This window comes from Hippoglossus stenolepis, chromosome 19, assembly GCF_022539355.2.
Source record: "Hippoglossus stenolepis isolate QCI-W04-F060 chromosome 19, HSTE1.2, whole genome shotgun sequence".
In the NCBI taxonomy this organism is placed as follows: Eukaryota; Metazoa; Chordata; class Actinopteri; order Pleuronectiformes; family Pleuronectidae; genus Hippoglossus; species Hippoglossus stenolepis.
The window spans coordinates 16,551,026-16,572,317 of record NC_061501.1 but is presented as its reverse complement, the minus strand read 5'-3'; the positions used below and the strand labels follow the sequence as shown (position 1 = coordinate 16,572,317).

General features: G+C 43.2%; 1 protein-coding gene across 4 annotated transcripts in view; it reads right to left on the bottom strand.

Annotated features, from left to right (window-relative positions):
• Positions 1-21,292, bottom strand: part of LOC118098926 (RNA-binding Raly-like protein) — an 81,075-nt gene that overhangs the window by 29,308 nt on the left and 30,475 nt on the right. For all 4 annotated transcript variants that reach the window (XM_035143182.2, XM_035143183.2, XM_035143180.2 and 1 more), the window contains exon 2: positions 17,809-18,082. In XM_035143182.2, the coding sequence (XP_034999073.1) occupies positions 17,809-18,064 (256 nt within the window). In that variant the 5' untranslated portion in view covers positions 18,065-18,082. The remainder of the gene's footprint in view (positions 1-17,808; positions 18,083-21,292) is intronic.

The following is a 21,292-nucleotide window of genomic DNA, read 5'->3' as shown; positions in this document are numbered from 1 at the left end:
TCACAGCTTGTTTCTGCTGCCCCCAAATGGCCGAAAGAATCTGTTGTTTTCGTATTAAACTTGGTGGCAAGTTTAGTTTAGTTTATTTCACGGAACATTAATACAGAATAAACTAAATGTACGTGACACATACATGTGGGATGTGGTAGAAACCAGTAATGTCTTGTATGTAGTTTGTAATACAACACATACAAAACCATGACAACAGGTTAAGAGAACATTTGTATATATCAGTATAACAGTAAAAATAACACAGAGGGAAGCACGTGTGCCATGTTTACAGTGAGGAGAAGCAGAATAAGGAGGGAGATTGATGTGAAATAACTTGGATGTTAACATTTAAAGAAAGAGCAGAATACAGTGGGTTTCTGGAAAAGTCTCTAAAACATTAAGCACATCATTAGCAGCTTCAGAGAGGACGCACATGCATCAACATGATCCACAGAGCTCCACACTCTCACACTCCCTCCGCCCGTTAACAAACGATCCTCATTTAGAGCAGAGATGGAGAGATGGGGACGCAGCCGACACCCGGGGGGGGGGGAAGATTTTCTACATGATGGATATAAATCTGCTCCAGCTATCAGATCTCATTGGCCTGTGACTCACAGCCTCTCGGAGCTCATTAGACAGCCACTGCTTTTGGCACAGAGTGATTGCAAACGTATCCTGTGTGTCAACTGCTGCAACTGCTTAGCAGCCTGTGACAGAAAAGCCTGTGTCTCTTTGCTAATATTATGCTCACAAAGCCCGAACCACCCATTTGTCTGGATTCGGTCCAATTTAAGGTGAAGGTTTCGAGCAAAAAGTGTAAAAAAACATGCTAAATTTCTATATTTTTATTATTTTCTGAATTAGTGCCAGGTTAGCAGTGTGTTTATTAACATTTCATGACGTTCTCCAGGTCTGCACATGTAAATTAGCCAAGAATACTGAAAGAAGCTCTGTGCACAAAGACGACTTTATACCGAGAAGAAAAAACTGCTGTGAAAACGAAGAAAACTGACTCAGGAGATTCAACACACATTATGTCCCATGCATGTTTTCTAACTGCACACGAGTGTTGATTCAATGTGAGAAAAACTGCAGGAAACAACAGTTTCTCCAACAGGAGCTGAAAGTGCTGGTGACTGCAAACCAGAAAACCTGGGAAGACAAATTGCACCCTCTAGTGGAGAGCAAGCAGCACGACAGCTTCTTCCAACAGAGATTGAAAGAAACAAATGTTTCCGGTTCACTGGTTTGGTTTGTGGATTTTCTTTATGAGCTGAACACTGGAGACACAGACAGTAAAGATATTATATAAACAGTTTCTATAGCTGCTGCACAGAAGGTAAATATGAAACTTGCTCTAATTTTTGATTTAGAATTTAGGTTCAAAGTATTTCCACATCTGTCTCTAAACATCTTGTCAGATGCACAAACATTAAGAACGTTGCTTTCATTTTCTTACTGTTTGCAGATTAAGTCGATGCAGGGAAAACATGCAAACTCAATTATCAGAGGCAAAAAGCAGAAAACTCAATCATTTCTTGCTTTGATAATTAAATTCAATAAATCCAGTTAGTTATAAAAAAATGTGTGTGATGATTTTAACGCCTCGCTGGTTTTCCTTTGAGGCAGAAGGAGTCAAATGTTTAGAAAGAAATAAAATTGTTGGAGTAAAACTTGATCCTGTGCAGAAAAGAAATTCTCGACGGTGCTTTTGAACTCAACAAATACACAAATGAGAAAAACATGATCCTCGTTACGTTGAGGGATTATGTTCTAAAGCTCAGACTCGTCCTTTAATTTGCCCTCATCTAATCAGAAAGATGAATCTGTTCATCCACCGCACGACTTTCATTCATCCATCCTCTCAAGTAAAACCTCATTTGTTTCTTTTATTTAGTTTCCATCCCCAGGATCATCCCCCCTCCCCCTCCGCTCCCGTTTTCCTTATTCCTCCCTCGTTTTCTTGTCTCTTCTTCTCTTCCCCTCTCCCCCTCTCCATCTGTCAGGGTCAGCGGAGTGCAAAGAATCACATTAAGAAGTATTCAAATGTTGAGCTACTGGCAATTGCTATTCATACAGGCATTAAAGGCTGCCAAGTCTAATTCAGCTCAGACGACATCAGTGCCACGCTCGTTCACCCAGTCGGCAGAGATAATGTGAACCACACTAAAACAATAACGACTCCTGGATGTAATGGAGCCACAATGACAGAGGCATTGGCCGATGAATGGTTTTCACCAAAGGGAGTAAAACAAAGAAGAAGAAACAAGTTATAAGTCACCTCATTTCTGATTATACCCACTGTAACAATGTTAATACTATAAATATGTTTCCACCTCTTTATGGTTTCCACACATGTGTTAACATGTTTTACATTTCAATACAATAGTATTTTTTTCCCACCACACATGTTTTTATGTTTATTACCCTAGGCACATTATTGTCTATATTTATGGCTTGGATGAAGACCAGATGATATCGTATGATCAAAAAAATAGGTCATTCCAAAGGGTTTAAATACTTTTTTGATTTTCAGAACCATAATTTATGCATCAAAAGACACATGAATCTAAATCTAAGCTCTATTCTTCCTCAACTAGACACAACAGGTAGAATAGATTCATATTTCTATAAGGAACAGAAAGCATTGTAGTCATATGCTGCATTTATCCATAAATGATTACAGAAATGTGATGAACTTTTGATTTGTCTTTGTGAAACTTTGTGTTGGACTTTTTGGATTTTATATCTCAGCTGTTTGCACTTTGAGTTTATTCCTGTTTTATTTTGTGGTTTCTTTCCTTTGTCCTGTTTCCCTGATCTGTGATCACCTGCTTCACCCTGATGTGTTTCACCTGTGATCAGTTATCTGTCTCCACCTCCCGGTGTATTTAGTCTCTGCATGTGATTCTCTCTCTGCTTTGTTGGCTTGTCTGTTCAGTTGTGTTTGGGTCAGTTTACACGTTTTGTTCCAGTTTAGCTCGTGCTGGGTTTCATCGTGTCCTTATACCTGATGTTGCGGTTTGTTAAATTACTTTATCTTTGCATTTGGGTCCTGCTACTTACAAACCTATGTTCACACTTTACAGTTTATTCTGTCTAAAGAAATAATCTTTGTACAACTGACCTGTACTTGCATTCTATGTGTCTCATGAACAAAACCTGTATTAAAGTTTGGAGTTAACAAAGTTCTGTGGTCACAACAAAATCTGTTTAGTAGTTTTGGTTTAATCTGCCAGACAAACAAGCAGACAGGAGCAAAAACATAACTTGGCCTCTTGGCTGAGGTATTAATGACAACCACAGTGATCCTAAGGACTTTAGATTGACTTCCATTCATTGTTTACAGCCAAACCAACCTTAACCCTGAACCTAACCACGCTTAACATCTGACCTCTAACCTTAACCAGATCCTCAGAAGTGACCTTTTGCATCATTAGGTCTACTGGTCCTGATAAAGTCACTGTTTATACTGGAAAAATTCCCTTAAGATGTAATAAAAATTAGTATATGCGCACACACACACACACACACACACACACACTACAAGTAATAATCTTCTCCTACATTCTGCTGTAGCAATACTGCAATTATTGATATTGTACAAAATAATAAAGTAATGTAATGAAGATATTTCTAAACCTTTAAGTGGATTTCCTTTGGCTCTGTGAAACTGCCGATGTCATCACAGGAGTGGATGTGCATTAGTAAATGAAGCTGTGAGTCTAAATCACTTGAACAGATCAGAATGAACATGTTGGCAGCTTCGCCTCCAGCACCTCAACATGATTTGTGTCAAGTCCAATAGCTCTTACACCAGGACTCCTCCACTGCTCTCAGATAGTGACACATGAGCCTATTAAGACAGTGCAGCGTCGCCCTGTTCCTCCGAGCAGCCGACAGGAAGAAAGTAAGAAACGAATCACTCAGTGAAATGGTTCTTTATGAAGAAAAGCTGAGAGCCTTCACGGTGTTGGAGTGTGCATAAATACATGTGACATGATTGGCTCTTAATGCAGTGAGGATCCACGGAGGTAATGACTGCTGCGGGCCACAGTGTGGTGCTCAGTGACCACGGTGTGAGGAGCTGCCTCTATGATTCAGAGACACATGATTCTGTGAACCTCACTCACACACGAGGAGACGAGGCCGACAAGCGTCTCCAGACCCATCATCTCCAAACCGAATCAACGCTCCATGAATTCCTCCCCCCCTTTTGTTATAACAAGTGCTCGTCTCGGGCTGCGGCTCACATTTCATTCGACAGGACGGCTCCTGGCGGCTCGGGGTAATGAAGGAGGCCCATCTCGGCCTGTTAGATGAGCTGCATAAATACAGACACAGCTCATTAATAATTCTGTCACACAGGTAGGCTGTGGAGGAAACTGACACACTTAACAACTCCAGTCACAGAACTCAACAGATACAAAGGCACCAGGGTATGGTCACGTTCTGCAGCCAGGAAACTAAACAGCTCAGAACCAGGTAGTGGTCAGAATCCTGTTGTGACGTAGTATCTCAGAATAATGAGTCAGAATCTTCCCAGTTTAACGAGTTAGAATCTTCCCAGTATAACAAGGTAGAATCTTCTATATAATGAGTTAGAATCTTCCCAGTATAACGAGTTAGAATCTTCCCAGTATAACGAGTTAGAATCTTCCCAGTATAACGAGTTAGAATCTTCCCATATAACGAGTTAAACTTTTCCCAGTATAACGAGTTAGAATCTTCTATATAAAGAGTTAGAATCTTTCCATAAACAAGAATCTTCCCAGTATAATGAGTTAGACTCTTCCCAGTATAACGAGTTAGAATCTTCCAGTATAACGAGTTAGAATCTTCCCAGTATAACGAGTTAAAATCTCATTATTTTCACTGCATCTTTTTTTTCAATGGCAGAAATGTGCTTCCATAATTCATCCATCAATTATGTATTTAATTTAAATTCTTGTCATCCTGCGTGTGTGTGTGTGTGTGTGTGTGTGTGTGTGTGTGTGTGTGTTTTGTGCTAAATCTTCTGGCAGGACTTGCCAACTGTTCCTGTTTTCATATAAAGAAACCTCTGCAGCTATAGTTTACATCTTCATCCTGCAGCACCGAGGCTACAGGCCAATAAGAAAGTGTGAACGAGCCACGAGGAGTTGTCAAGGTCAGGAACGCACTTCCCACCACCTGCTGTCTGTTGAAGACAAACCTCTGCCTGCGTGTATAAAGCTAATGTTTGTCTCTTTTTGTTCCTGCGAGGCACAGAGCAGACAGCTGTGCGTTACGATTCCTCTCCCTCAACAGCTGCAGTCGCCGCTCGGCCCTCCTGTCCGCTCAGTGCAGCGTGCCGCCTTTTTATCGCTTTGGCTCTAAAAAGACGAATTCTTATCCAAAGTGAGTTTCACCGAGCGCGCAGGCAGTTCAGCGTCTCACCCCAATCTACCCTGAATATGCAAAATATCCAGGACACTTTTTATATTTTTTATGAAGAGGTCTGTTCAGGTAGAGGTCATTATCACTTTATGATTCCCTTAATTAAATCTATAGCCGTCACAAAGGAGGAGAAACAGATAAAGGAGAAGAAGCTGAGTTTGAGAAAAGACTTTTAAAGCTTTGAGATAAGTGAGATTGAACAAAAAAAAAAGGCTGTAAAAGTATGAGACTAATGCACCAGACGCTTTGCCACCTCGGCTGCAGAATAATCCCTCCAGCTGCTTCCCCTCTCCCCAAAATAGCTCAGGTTTGAGGTCTAAGAAGGCCAAGTGGCCAGTTCTGTCATGCGCCGCTGCCCTGAACAGCGCCACGAGTACCTTGAGGTGGTTATGGCCTCGCTGTAAACTGCGTCTGGATGGTGTCAGAGAGGTTACTCCTATAATGCAGAGTGTTGACTGCAATAAACTTGAGGTAGTTAACCGCCATCATGCTCGGCGCGACCTTTACCGGACAGTGGGCCCCGAGGCTGGGCAACCGTCGTCCACGTTTCCAACACTGACAACTTGATGCGATGATTCACAGGCCCACAGCTCTGCAGCGTAATTGGCGAGGAGGCCTCGTGAGCAAGAGGACGAGGGAACGAGGAGGCAAAGTGGCGTGAGGGCAGAGCGAGGAGAGGGAGGGAGAGCAAATGCAAAGTCAAAAACGGAAATGTGAGAGGAAGAGCGAACACATGAGAGAGCAAGACATGGCTGCAGGCGAGGCTAGGGGCTGTTTTTTAACGTTATCTTGTTTATACTGTCCATCTCCATTCAGGGGGCGAACTCCCCAGCGAGTCTGCCACAGTGATTTTTAATCTGCGCACTAAGCAGGGGGGAGTCAGAGGGGGTTACGCTGCAGAGCCCTGTGAGCACGGGTCTGCAGGAACCCTCCGGGGTCGCAGTAATTATCACCGCATGTGTAATCGCGAGTCACGAGCCATTACTCACACAATATGTCACCTTTTATCGCCTGGATTTCTCCCGTTGTCGCTCCGCCCGAGGTGCACATCGACAATTATAACATGAATTAAGAGGCAGACATGACTGACTGGATCAATTATTGTGGAGTATTAAAGGGCAGATTTTCCTTTCCAGGGGTGTGAGTGTGGAGTCTGTCGTGGAGGTCTGTGTTTGAGATGATGCTCGGTGTTAAAAGGTCACACTGCAGTGGCCTCTCGTCATGTGCACCTGCCACAAACACAGTTGTCATGTTGGAGTATTATCTCCCAGCATGCACATGTGGAGCATCTGTAAGAAGACTAATCCTACACAAAAGGCTCATGACACTTCATACACATCACTGAGACACATATAGGCAGGAGCGTTCCAGCAGAGTAGGCAAAGCAGGCAGGTGTCAGGGGCCCCGAGATGAGACAGGGGGGGGCCTCCAAGAACAAATCATTATCGCTGTTTTCACTCCAGATAATCTCCTGGACATTCTCCGGAGGGGCTGAATGTGAGGAGCAGACCTTCGCACCAGCACGCGCTAATGATGAACCTGGACTCGTAAACATGTGTCTGTGATTATGCACAGAGAGAAATGATCTGTTCTTCTTCGCTGGTCCGAAGCCACTTCCCCTCGCCGCCCGCGTCTCTCCGTCCCTGTGGTTGGATGTAATGTTAATGAACGCATCGTGGCCAGGATGCTTGTTAGGCTTCCAGCTAATCCTGTTTCCTCACTGTCCCCACTGCTCGTCTCAGACTGAGCTCCATCCGTTTATTCTCTGGCTGCTGTGGACCAATAGAAAAGGACGGACGCTTCAGGGAGCCTCAGTCGGCGAAAAATAAATAAATGTGGCTTTGGACTGAGGGGAGGGGGGGGTGGTCGGCAGGAATATGTGAAGATGGATTCAACAACTGACTCATGTCAACATAAAGGCTTTACTTCTATACCTGTCATTAGCTGAGATGGAGAACACTTTTGGAATCACTTATCTTAAAATGTCCTTAGTCTCACCTGTTGCTTTTTTTCTGATCATATCGATACATCACCCACTAGGGGGCAGCACAGAGTTTTCTGACGACAACAAACATGTCAGCAGTGGTGGAGGTTGTGATGATGTTCTTCTTCAGAAAGGGACTGTTTGTCCATATCCAGGGCGTAACCCACCTCTCGTCCAATGGCAGCTGGGATTGGCTCCAGCGCCCAACAACCCTGACAGAGCTGCATAGATCTAGATCTACAGGTCTGTACATTTACAAGAAAGTCAAATGTTAGAGAAAAAACTCCAACAACAGTTTGTGTTGCTGACTGTGTTTTCAGTCCTCTCATGTGATGCAACACTGCAGCTCTGCTTTCAGAAACACAAACCGTCTTGTTTTCGTCAAAGACACTTTGGTTGTGTTTCTAATTAGACTTTCACGTGTGGGACATTCGGCAACATTTAGTTTGTTGTTAAATCTAAACTGAGAGATGCACTGTGGAGGAACTTTAAAAGCCAAATTATTTTAATTGAAATAAACAAATCAAATTAAAATTGTTGTTTCCTCATGGTGTTGACACACATGATCTAAGTGAAGTATTATAGAGAAAAAAAATTGTATTAATAACACTGAAGACTTTTCCAACTATACTATAATATTTATTGTAAAAAGTTTGAAATACAGAGAAACTTGAAACTAGAAAGTAATTGGAAACATAACTGTATGCAAAGTGAAGCCAAAGCGTCTCAATCGCCCCCTGGTGGCTGACTGCAGTACAGGTCATAAACCCTGCCTCCTTCATGTTAACAGATGGGACAGTTCAAATGTTCTTGTTTTAACTTAGTTATTTGATGCTATTTAAAAAGCAGTGAAACGTCAAGATTGACAGCTGTGACTGGCTCGGGATTGGTCGAGGATGTGTATGGGTGGGACCTCGATACCACTGCTCCTCCCCCTGATCGCCACTGTGCAGACACTGGCTCCAAAGGAAGTGTTTGCCACTAGATGGCAGCATTCGAACCTTGAAAATTATGGCTTCGCTTTTGCACAACAGGAGGATGTGGAGACGCTGCGTCCATCTTCATAAACAGTCTATGGTTAAATCATCAAGTTGGAAGCAATAAAAAAGTCTCAATAATGTGTTTACATTTGTGGAAAAGGGAATATCTGGTCATTATGAAGCGGATATTGGAGTTTTCATTTTGGGGGGGCGTGTTGCTTGTTGCTGAGGAAGCAGCTTTCTTCATTTTGCTGAAGGGCACTTTGACACATTGGCTGTTGCACGAGGATCAAAAATACAACCTGTCATATACGGCGAGCACGATGCCCTGAATCATGCATGAGTGTGATATTTTACCACAGAATATATTATGTATTTTATTTACCGGCCTGTCGCTCTGTGGAAAATTAAACTTTGAATATGGAAAGCGCCTCTTTTGTTTTTCTCTCGACAAGCTAATAATTTTACCTGCAGTATACTATATAGAACCATAACTATACAACACATACAGCGTCTGACTTTGACATATGAACATATGCACCCACACACACACACACACACACACACACACACACACACACACACACACACACACACAGAGCTTTCCGGAGCGCTGAGCTCTGACTCTGATTCTCTGCCTTCTGAACCCAGGTTTCTAATCAGAGAATTAGCTGCAGGTTCCTCTGCCAAAATCCACACAGTAATCCATCTCACTTTGTCCACACTGTGGCTCATGCCCCACTAAAGCATTTGTCAGTATGTATGAAAGCGAGAGGGAGATAGAGGAGGGGACAGACGGGGAGAGATCCTGGCACTGTTCCTGGTGTCCCGGTGGCTTTATTAAAGCCTATTAAGTGCACAATGACAATCTTAAAATTTCTTCAGTGTTGTTTCAACAAAAGAAACATGTTCTTATATACTGAATACATGACAGCTCAGATAAATCCTTGGCTTGGCCACATCTTTGTTGTTATTGTGTGACCGAGGGCCTGCGTGCTGCTCTGCACACCGTGTTGTGGAGGCTGTTGTCGAGCGCCGGGTCGGGCCAACTGTGCATTCAGCGTCCGGCCCAGTCTCTCAGAGTGTGACTAATGAGGGAGGAGACGGACAACCAGGATGCATTTTAATCACCCACGAGGACGAGGAAGAGACACGGGAGGGAAGAAAGAGACTAAGACACAAAAGAGGTAACAAAACAAGATTATACAGTGTATGAATTACAATTGGCGTGAGGTGGCTCGGCTCGTTTTTAAAATCCTTTTCTGAATGAAGCTCAAATCTAAATATTTTAAGGTTTCCTGTCTGCACAGAAAGCCCACATAGATACACATGCCCGGGACGCGCTGAATACGCTCTCCGAACACAGGGACATGAAAGACCGAGGGGGGCCTTATGGGGTTGTCTTTGGCAAGGTTCAAGCCAGGGTATGAGGGGGGGGGATCGGCCCCATCTAGCTGCAATACCCATAAGGCCTCTCACTCATGACGGCTCGTGCCTCTGAACCTGCTCTCTCTCTCTCTCTCTCTCTCTCTCTCCCTCTCTCTCTCTCTCTCTCTCTCTCTCCTCCCTCCCTCTCTCGTTACTGAGCTGTGCAGTTATTGTAGACATTGTTGGAATTATCTATGCAAACTTCAAAGTGAGAGCGAGCCTGTGAATACTAATGGCGAGCGGTAGAGAGAATCGTAGCAGCCCAGGTGGAGAAGATGCAGGAGGATTTGGTTCGGATTGACATGAAAGGGAAAAAAAAGAATCCCCCCCTCGGGTTTTCATTTGCAATGTTAAGCCTGTGATAGTCAGTGTATTGAAGGAGTTACCTGTGCTCTCTGATGGGGCTGCGGCAACTGACTTGTTGCATTTTATTTGATAAGCTCATCTCTATATGGTGATGACATATTCTTTCTTTTACCAGGTTGCTTTTGAACATCTCTTACACTCAGTTCACCATATTTAGGTCGATGGTGCAAAATGGCGAGTCTAGAGAAATACCTTTTTGATTCTCATTTCAGCCACTTTCATTCTTTCAAAAGCCCTTGAACAATGGGGGAAGGTCGAAACATAGATGTTCTGGTTTATCTGAAGGTTTGCCTACAGGGTGGCTGAGCTCAGAGAAAGAGGGTGAGGGGTTCGGACATCTGGAGGGAGCTCGGAGGGGATCCACTGCTGGTGGATTTTATTAGGAAGCCTTCTGGGTGGCTTCCATTGAAGGATTTCCAGGCAAGCCCAAGTGAGAGGAGTCCCAGAACTGTCTGGAGGGACTGTAATACCCATCTGGTCTGGGAACACTTCAGGAGGGACTAGGAAGCGTTGATATGGAGGGAGATGACAGGAAAACCCTGAATAGTCTGATGCCACCGAATCCCAACAGCAGATAGATGGATGGAGGGATATTAATTATTGGAGACTGACACGAAATATTGTCCAATGGCATCCAAAGTGCAGTAAAACAAATGTTCAATGTGGGTCCAACAAAATGAATGGCCCCTCATAGGAAAAGTGCTGCCCATAGAGGCACTGGATGAATGTGTGTGTGTGAATGGGTGAATAGCAAACTGTAGTGTAAAGCTTTGAGTGGTCATCAGGACTAGAAAAGCTCTGTATGAATACAGACCATTTTACATCAAATGCATCAAGGAATACAGCCTATATTTATCCAGCAGGTGCATCTAGAGCAACACAATACACTGTAATCCCTGCACTCTCTCTCTCGCCACCTGTCCCTGCCCAGTCTTCTCCCTCTTCCCGGTACACTCCAGCTTCTCTGTCCTGTGCTGCTTGCTATGCATCATGTTGGCCCAAAATGACGATTGATTGCAGTGCCACTGCCTTTGTAATCCGCTTAGGATGGATTTTGCATCTAAATCACTTTATTATTTATGTGCCTAACTCTTGCCAATGCCATTTGGAGGCGGTGTGATTGGTGATCCATCACACATTATCCTTCAGTGTGGTCATTAATATTGTAATGTGATGGACCTTCACCGTGAAACTTCCAGGTGGATGGGAATGCAGATCTCTTCAGGGAGGGTCATGTTTCTCAAAGCGGGAGTCAACAGAAGGAGGATTATCAGGTGTTGTTGCTTCGAGGCTGACTCTCCAGAGATGTTGTTATTTTCCTCTCTCTGCTATTAACCTCCCTGTGCCGTCCTCGTTCTCCCCTCGCCGCTCCCAGGTAGCACGGAACCTTCTATCTTCATACACGGCCTCTCATAGAAAAATACTGGATGCTTTCATTGTCCTTTTCCATCAGGGCTTCAATCACCACCTGCCAATCACACGCATCTGCTGCCTCCGGGCAGACACACACAAGCACACAGTGACACATCAGGATATAGAAACAAGCTCCTTTTATACTGTAGATGGGAAAAATAAGAGATGATGGTTTCTAATCTCATCGCACAAAGGGCACGAGTGATGTGCACTGCAAAGTATCTGGTGCAGAGATGTGAACGGAGTCTTATAAAATCATAACTCTTCCTTTTAAAAACTCTGAAAACTTTAAAAACATCAGTGTTATATACAGTCACTGCACCGCACAGATTTGGAGACTCAGCACTAACGTGAACCGGAGGCCCGGGGCACGCTGGGACAGCTCAGGGCAAAAAGAATCTGTCACTCTTTGTCTCCATGGCAGCCCGCAGAAGAGAGGGGGCCACAGAGATGCAGCAGATAGATCTCAGCGGGCGAGGAAGGAAACCGCTTGGATGCATTTGAGGTTCATGGATGCCAGCAATCATCGTGTCACTGTGTCATGAGGAATTCCCCCCAGTACGCTTTTAGCCAGAGGGAAGGGAAGAGACAGCAACACATGTGAGACGCAGACATTTTAGGAACTTAACAAGAATTATTCCGCTCCAGTGCAGCTGACTTCAGACGGCTCCGACATTTGCAATGTTCTCGTGATTGTGGCAATATTAAAAGTTTTAGGAGACTGATTTTGTGTCGTAATTACAAAAAGCAATGCATGTTTATTTTAAGCAAAGTATGTACAATAAGTGCACTATTCATACAGTTGAGCTATGTTGATGGGGACCATAGATATACTGTATATAAAGATGACAGCTCCCTAAAAGTGATGCTGAAACACTTAGATCGCCCCCTAGGTCACAAACCCTGCCTCTTCTAAGGGAACAAACAAAAAGTTAAACCTCTTTGTCATTTTAGGTAGTTGCATTGTAATTAGTTTGATCCTAGTAATACAGGGTGAAATGTCACAATTGACAAATAAATAAGACTTGTGATTGTCGATATGTTTGTTGTTGTCAGAAATTCTCAACTCAGTGCTGCCCTCTAATGGATGTTGTGCCTAACAATGATGCCAATGTGAAGGACACATGGAGGAAAGTCACCGATGACGATTACATTGTTTTAATTGGACGCATCTCTTTTCGTCTATAAAGGCAGAATAAACGAGCCTTAAAACTGCAAATAACGTAAAAAAGTGCAAAATTGCTGCACCCATCTTTATTTACAGTCCATGATTGGGACCCAGCCTTGGATGATACTTTTTAGCACCATAGAGATCCAGAGAGAACCGAGGAAAGATTCATCATGTGTACTACACAAGACTTAATATTAAACATCCGTGCTCATGTGAGGTGTTTAGAAAATGTCTACAATCTTGAATGTGTTCTCCTGAACTCCTATTCATGTTTAATGGGTAATGAAGCGTCCATTTTTCTCCGAGCGGCAAGGGGAGGAAGGTGCTGCCAGCTGTGTTATTATAGAATTTTTGCACTCGTTCATCAGCCGTGTTTCATACACACACACACACACACACACACACACACACACACACACACACACACACACACACTCATCTTCTGTGGTGGCGGCAGGCTATGACCTCCGACCCTTGCGTGTCATTGAGTGCACAGATTAGTCATCACCAGTGCGTCTGAGCTGCTGAATTGGATCTGTGCAGTCGCTGAGTGATGTGATTATTCCACTGACCTCTTTCCCAGTGACCACTGCCAGCAGTAAAGCAAAACCTCGGCCTCCTCGACATGTTGTGCTTCTCTTTGTGTGGGCAGAGGATGATCTCAGTAAACAGACACATTGATTGTTGGAACATACATGAATGCAATCCCTGCAGCACCACAGCAAAACTAGCTTACAGATGTGATGTGGAAATTAAATTCAGGTGCAATCAGCCTGCAGGTAATGGCACTTTAATGAAACGTTTTGGAAACAGAAACACAGATCCTCGCGGAGGTCATTCCTCAACTGCAAATCATTATGAGGCTGATTCATTTCTTTGCCGTGTTAATATAAAAAGCATCAGCTTCTGAGAATGAGATTGAGGGTGTCCATAATTGTCAATTAAAGATGTATTGAAATGAGCACGGGGAGTAATGAAAATACTTTCAATTATATCTGCTTTCTCTGCCAAAATCCAGCTCCCACATGTGAAGAGAGTCAAACAATTTGGGGAGAAGTAACAGATAAATCACTAAGTCTCTTATTGTGGATATGACAGAGTGCTCAGTGGTAATTTCAGCTCTGACTGATGATGGACCAGGTTGTGACTGTTAATAAGTGATGAAGTTTTTCTGCAGATTCGCTGATTATCACATCCATAATGCCAAATATCAAACTAATGAAATCCCTGAAGCACAGAAAGCCATTAGCCACCATTAATCAGGCAGAAACAATCAATACCTTTTCTTCTTTTTATGAAGAAATGGTAAAATAAGGATTGGCCCTTGAAACACCTTCAGTGTTTCGTGATATCACATATATTGGTGGCTAGTCTGACACGCCCCCTGACAACGCCAGAGCCGAGGCCGACATTGCCTGGCGCTGGAAGTGGTTGACCAATCTAGGACTAGCTGGCCAATCAGAGCAGACTGGGCTGTGGAGGAGGGGGTCTTAAAGAGACAGGAGCTAAAACCAAGTGTTTCAGACAGAGGCTGAAAAGAGGAGCTGCAGCAATGGACAATATGAGGAAAGTGAGCATGTAAACCTTTTACAGTAATGTCACAAATTAAATATGAACCTCAATCTGAACATGATCTGTCTCCTTTAAGATTCTGCATTATTTCACTTATCAAATTCGATGAAGACAATCAGATTTCCTTGATGTTTTCCTTCCACTGCTTCATGTTTTCACAACATGACACGAAGGTGGATTTGATCCACTCATCGGAGTCTTGTTTATGCAACTAAACTTGCAGCCAGCGTTCATCTATTATAAATAAAGCTGTGGCTAAGCTGCTGCTTAGTAAGCAACGATCTGCAGGAAACATGTTTCCAGAACATCATTGCTTACTAAGTAGCATTGTGATGGTAGGAAAAATGGCATCAGAACTAAGTGAAAGTGACAGAAGTCAAATTGTTATTCTAAGCACAGAGGAGCTTTCTCAGCATCAAATCATGACTAGACTTAAGGTTCCTACGGGGGCAGCGCATGGAACTCTAAAACGCTTTGCGGAAACTGGATCAGTTGCATCCAAAGCACGATCAGGCAGAACAAAAACAACCACACCTTCAGAAGATCAACAATGGAGCTCAGGTCCCTGAGAGATAGAAGAGCTGCTTCATCAGTGAAACACAATTCGCTTGATATTTGCTAAACAAAGAATGCAAAACTCCAAAATTTGCAAATGTAAAATCAAAAGAAGGTTGTGTGTTGTGGAGGTCTCAGAGAACGAGGAGCAGTCTCTGCAGTGCAGGAGCAGAGATTTATGGCAGTAACAGAAGGGTGCATGGAAGGAGGCGAACAGGAGAGAGAAGGAGACCGCAGTGTATTAAACTGACAGTGAAACATGACGCTGGGAATATTCAAGTCTGCTGGTGTTTTGCTTCTGTAGAGTCGGACACCTGCACCAAATTATCTAGAACCTGATGAGAGGAGAAGTATCACTTGATTCTTCAGAGACAAGCTGCAGCTTTAAGTCCAAAGCAGGCAAATGAGTCGATTACTGTCGATTGAATCATGTAAGGGTGAAAACATATTCAAAGATTTTATTTATAGACTATATAGACTATCAAATAACATAGTAAACAAGCAAAGATAGTACTACAAGCTTAAGCACACTATCTATGCTAACAACAGACTGGGAGTGTGTTTTCTCTTGCTTCTCTGTACCTGTTGTTTAAAATTGAAAGCCCTCTGCAGCGTTTGTGTTGTTTTGATTCATGACATAACGTTGGCGGTAATTATTTTGCAGTGGCGACCTGCTGTATATCGGAGATCACTCCCCAATGTGCGATGCTGTCGGAGCTATGAATTAAAGTCACAGGCCAAACTCCCTATTATTCACTCGTCTGCTTTAACTGTGTAACGTCACCCAGTGATATTTGCACACTTCACTCCCTGGCTGATGTTCTGGCATGAAACACTAAACTAATTTCTTCCTTCACCCCAGTGTCCACCTACAGTTTATGCTCCACGTGGAGTTTATGTTCCATGTTATTATATCACTACGATCCCTCCTGTGCTGACTTGATTTATCCATGTGGATAGTCCAGAGGTCAGAGCCTGGATGCCAAATATCAGCTCTGTAAATATTCTACATTTACATAATAAATTCCATGGTGCAGAGTTTGGCCCACGTTCCCTGATTGAAACACTTGACCTCCTGCAGAGTCCACCTCTGAGTTCCCATCGACAGGAAACTGATGTTGTTTCCAATTCCTGCAGGGAAAACTTGGTGTATCCTTGTGGGGAGTGACGAGGTCAAAGCTTAGCTGCCAAAATTAAATACAGGCCAATAATAATTGACTTCCCCATGTTCCCTGGTTGAAACACCAAACATCTTACTGTCTGCTGCAACGTCCCTCCAGTGTCCACCTCTGCGCTCTGATTATGTTCCCTCTGGGTCGAGTTATTATCACGGCCCATGTTCTGCTCTGCTGAGCTTGATTTATCCTTGTGGAGAGTGATGAGGTCAGAGCCTCGATGCCAAATATCAACCCGGTAAATAATTCCACATTCACACAATAATCCAAACTGCATATGTTACCTTCAGGCTCCTCTTACGCTCAATGTAAAATACATACACGGGAAAGGACGGAGCCTTCTGGCCGTACTCTGCGTTCATTTTGACATCCTCTGAAAACTGACCAATACGGATACAACTGAGAGGAGATTGGACAATAATCAAATCTGAGTCGGAGGCAAAGTAGAGGACTGTGCGAGATCGCTCTGCACTGCCCTCTAGTGGATGTATGGCTTAAGAACCATGCCAACACGAAGAGCACATGTATGTGGGCAGAAAGAAATCTCCTTTTGTACATAGAGGCAGCTTTAATTGAGCCTCTAAGCTATCACCTTTTATTCGAAAATCAATATGCTGCATATATGCTCACATATGTTCTCTGGATGAAACACCACAGAGATTGTAGTTCACTTCCCACCTATAGGCCCGTTAAGCACGGTCTCTGTATGTTTGCATAGGGAGGGAGCTATTATTGCCGCTCATTAATCCCAGCTCTGCAGAACTTGCCGTATCCAAATATAAACTCTGCACACACTTTTAATTTACATAATGAATCCATTCCAGTTTCTCACTGCACTTCCATCAAACACTGCCCTCTGTGATCGTCTCATAATCATATTTAAACGTCTCCATCGTCCTGACACTGTGATATTTGTGGTCTTTACACTAAGTCATGATCATTTGAAAATAAGCAGTACAGGAGCATTCTCTGAAATGCAACCCTGTGATTAAGAAAGATGTTTTAACAACATCAGGGCCAGGACATTGGCTTTCACAGACAGAGCTCATTCATTCAAAATTGAAAAGATGGCTTTGTTTGCTTCAAGGGAAAAAAAATGATTTTCAAAATTTCCTCAAATTGTCTAGAAAGGCACCTTACGAATCACATCTTTCATCCTCGCAAATATCTTGCCTCCCGGCCATGAGCACAACAAACAGGCTTATAGGCTAAAAGACGTTTCACAGTCAACATCCACAAAAACAACCTATTACAAAGTGCACGCACACAACTAGAGTCAATGCTTGCCGAGTAATTGGTAGCTGCAACCAGTGCAACCTGACATATTCTGCTGTGCTCTGAGTAATGTGTCACAAGGACTTTGACATACTTTCTGCAAGTTGCTGCCTGGTAAGTGGTGACATCAAACTGTGCTTACATTCAGCGGTGGATCAGTTAACGGATTCAACTGGGATTCCCCCCCCCCCCAAAAACAGCATGACAACAAACACAGACACTTCAGCATTTAGGAGCCAAGGGATGTTCAAAAACTAAAAGTCTGAGAGATGCCCAAGGCCTTTCTGAGTTCCAAGGAGAGACAATCCAGTCCTCTAGCAAACAGCAGGCTTTAATGAAACGGTCTGCATTTCAAGGGGACGTTTTTGTGAAGTGCAACATACAGTATCTAGCGCTTTATGAGTTCCTTATGGCATTTGCATTGAGAAACAACACATGACTTTTTCCACAAAAACACAAGAAAAAGATGAGACTCACCAAGAGGCTGCCCAGCGATGACACGGGTATTTTCTCCTGCCACAGCTTGCCGAGCGTTCCTCTCATTCACGTACTGCACAAAGGCGTAACCCTTGTGTACGGAACAACCCACTATCTTGCCGTACTTGGCGAAGATGACCTCTATGTCGGTCTTCTTGACAATGGCTGTGTTGAGGTTGCCAATAAAGACTCTGGAGTTGAGGGAGCGCGGGTCATTCTTGTTGGTCACGTTGCTCGTCTGGGTTTTACCAGTCATTCTCCTCCAGTTGCCCTCCTGGGACACACACATGGGGGGGAGGGGAGGAGAGGGCTTTAGAGGTTATGGACAGGCCAACTCCAGGTAAAGCTGCTCCTGAAGAAAACACTGCAGAACCTCAAAAGTGTTAATAAAATCAGTTTATAAGATCATGAAATAACATGAAATGGTATTTTATCACTGTCTTATGATAAAACATGCTCCTAGCCTCCTAGCAGGCTCACCAACCACCAAATTTCAAGTCGTAATATCCGACTTCCGAGTTGTCTGGAACGCAGCATTAGCTTTTCAGATGTGTTGTGTGTCTCTGATGAACATATTTAAAATCACAAGTCTGCCAAAATAACTTTGAATCAACCATTTATCTGCCACCTAACAAATGCTCTTTAACTGAGCTAGTTAGCTCGTTAGCTAGTCAATTAACTAGTGTGTACAGGAAGTAACAATTGCTCCTGTAGGACTTTTAGCTCAGTGGCTCGTGTGAGCTCGAGTGGCAATAATGCCAAGGTAATTTTGTAATCTAACCTGTTGCTTTATGTAATTACAGTGCAAAGACAACTACCCGTACTTCATTACCAGGGTTTCATATGCTACCAACTTGGGTTTCCTGTTAAATTCAGAGTTACTGCAGCAGCGTTGTGATTTCAGGGGCTGTGAGAGCCTCTCGTTGTGGTTTATAGCAGCTAGAAGCTAGTTAGCCTGCTTTCAGTTGATAAAGACAAATGGTCACAGTTGGTAAAAATGTGATATTAAAATAAATTGTCACCGACACATTTCAAAAGGGCATTTTGATGATTAAAATGAATTCAGTCATTACTCTTAAATTGATAAAATATCATTTCATATCAATGTTTTCATTGGTTCATTAAACTTGATTATCATACATATTTAATACCTTCTTCAATTTCTTTGAACACAAGATTACAATAAATGTTGCTTTATCTCAGTATTTTCACATGACTACATGATTGAAATGCTCCCACTGAATACGTGCGTGGGGGAATTAGAAGGAGCAACAATATGTGAACAGTTTTCTCTGCTTTGTCAAAAAACAAATTCAGTGAAAGCTTCGCCACCTCAAGGCCCATATTGTTGCATCCCTGCTGCTTTGTGTGCCGCAGCATGTGCAGGTAATTACTGACAGTTTTATTCAGGCTCCTTGTTCTGTCAGTGCATATTAGAGAGTTTGAGATTTTCATGGGGAATCTGTGCTGTTATTTCTAGGTAACTTGTGCGTTCGTTTTTTTGACAGCTGATTGGCTGCACTCAGGGAATGAATCTACCCAAGGAAAGGATGCACTGTTAAACAACTCAAATTCCATATGTAGTTACAGTTCTCTCAAAGTAAATGGATGGATTGATACCACACATTTCTCATTGCTGTTCCCATTGATTTTCTTGTTAATGAAAGCGCATGATTTCATTTTTCATACCTGTAGAAAGTTTTCATTAGCGTTTGGACTCCTAAATGGATTATTCTTACTGAATTAAATACTCTGATACATTGTGAAGGAAACACTGAATATTCAATATTTGCTTCCTCTGAGTCTCTGTCCCTGACACACGGTGATAACAACTGCTTTGAGACGAAGAACCTGAATAATGGATCCAATCCTCAGTAAATAGGATTAGTAACCAAGGTAACACAGATGTTGTTGGACTAGTGCACATACACACACATGCACACACACATTTTCTCACTGGAAGTCTTATTTTTTTCTCGCTCATACAACTTCATTTCTCATTGCAAAGAGGCAGGTGACGCCGTGTGGCCTCGGTCTCGTCATAATTACATGACGCAGTTTTACTGTGGAGTGGTTTACGATAACGGGGCTTGTTCGGCTAATTAAAGCACGGTGTGAGATTACGTCTAAAATACAGCGAGGAGGTGTAATTCACAAACCAAGCGACGGCTACATTTCCTCGTCGTGAAGTCACTTGTTCTGTATCTACAGGAGATGAAGGAGGACACTGACCACTCATCCAGAAATTCGACAGCAGACGTTTGATTTACGGGGCAGAGCTTCCGTGTCAGGCGACCATTGTACCTGAGACTGGGATCATGAGAGACATTCGGCTGCTCACTCATGGATAAACACGTATTATTCCACTCGACAGCATCTGTTTTCAGCATTACATCACCTGAAGTCTGATGCTATTCACTTTGCCGTTATTATTCAACACCCACTAGAGGTGCTGGTGATTCAGGACTCCTATGGGCCCTTTGTTTACAGTGCACAGTGCATCAGCATGTGTTTTTACTGCATGTGGGTGTGGGTGTGTGGGAATAACCTGCTGATCGCCATCTCTCGAGTGACCTTGACATTTATGAGCACCAGACAGTGAAAACGAATGTGGCACAGGCACACACACACACACACACACACACACACACACACACACACGTTCTAACTGAAATGAGCTCCACAATTACCACCTAATGGTGGTTTAAACCCACAATCTGACACCCCCCCTATATCGATGTGCACGGACAGGTCACCGGGAACATGACAAATCAGCGGAGAAGTGTTAGATTACCTCTCGTGTCAGATAAATCGGGAACGGGTAACGGCCACGGGGCCTTTTACCGCTCTTTACTGATATATTTCATGTTGTCTTCAGGGTTATTTTCTTTAGAGCAGGGCACTAATTTATTCCATCAGTGGCATTCCTGCTGACCTTGCCTTTTAGTTTATTTACAACCTCCATTAAGCTTCACATCCCATGAGGTGATAGCGTCGTGAGGAGAAACATGGGCGAACAACGCTGCAAGTGATAGGAGCCAGTGGGGCAATTTGCTAAATAATTGTTGGGGGGACTTGACATTTGTTATCAAAAGCAGAGAGAAAGCGCTTCATCCCAGAGATGCAGTGCGCAAACTGCTTTTAGAGGAAAATAATCACGACCTGGTGTTCAGAACGATCACAACGTCTACATTACTCTGTCAGTTTTTTTTTTTATGTGAGTGAAGAGCAGAAGAACAGTAGAAGTCTTCATTTTCACTTTCATGCCAGTGTGGTCGTGTCAGAAGAAGTGTCACATTTTTCAGTAAAGGTGGGTGTCTCCCTTTTTTGAAATGAAACACTTTCCATTACATGAAATCCTGGCATGTCTTTCCTTTTAATGCGGCACGAGAAAAAGCATTCCGACCTCAAACAATATTAAAGAAATGTGGATGAGTTCAGCAGAAAAAGCACCAAGGTCATGTTGTTATCAGTGCTGCTGTGT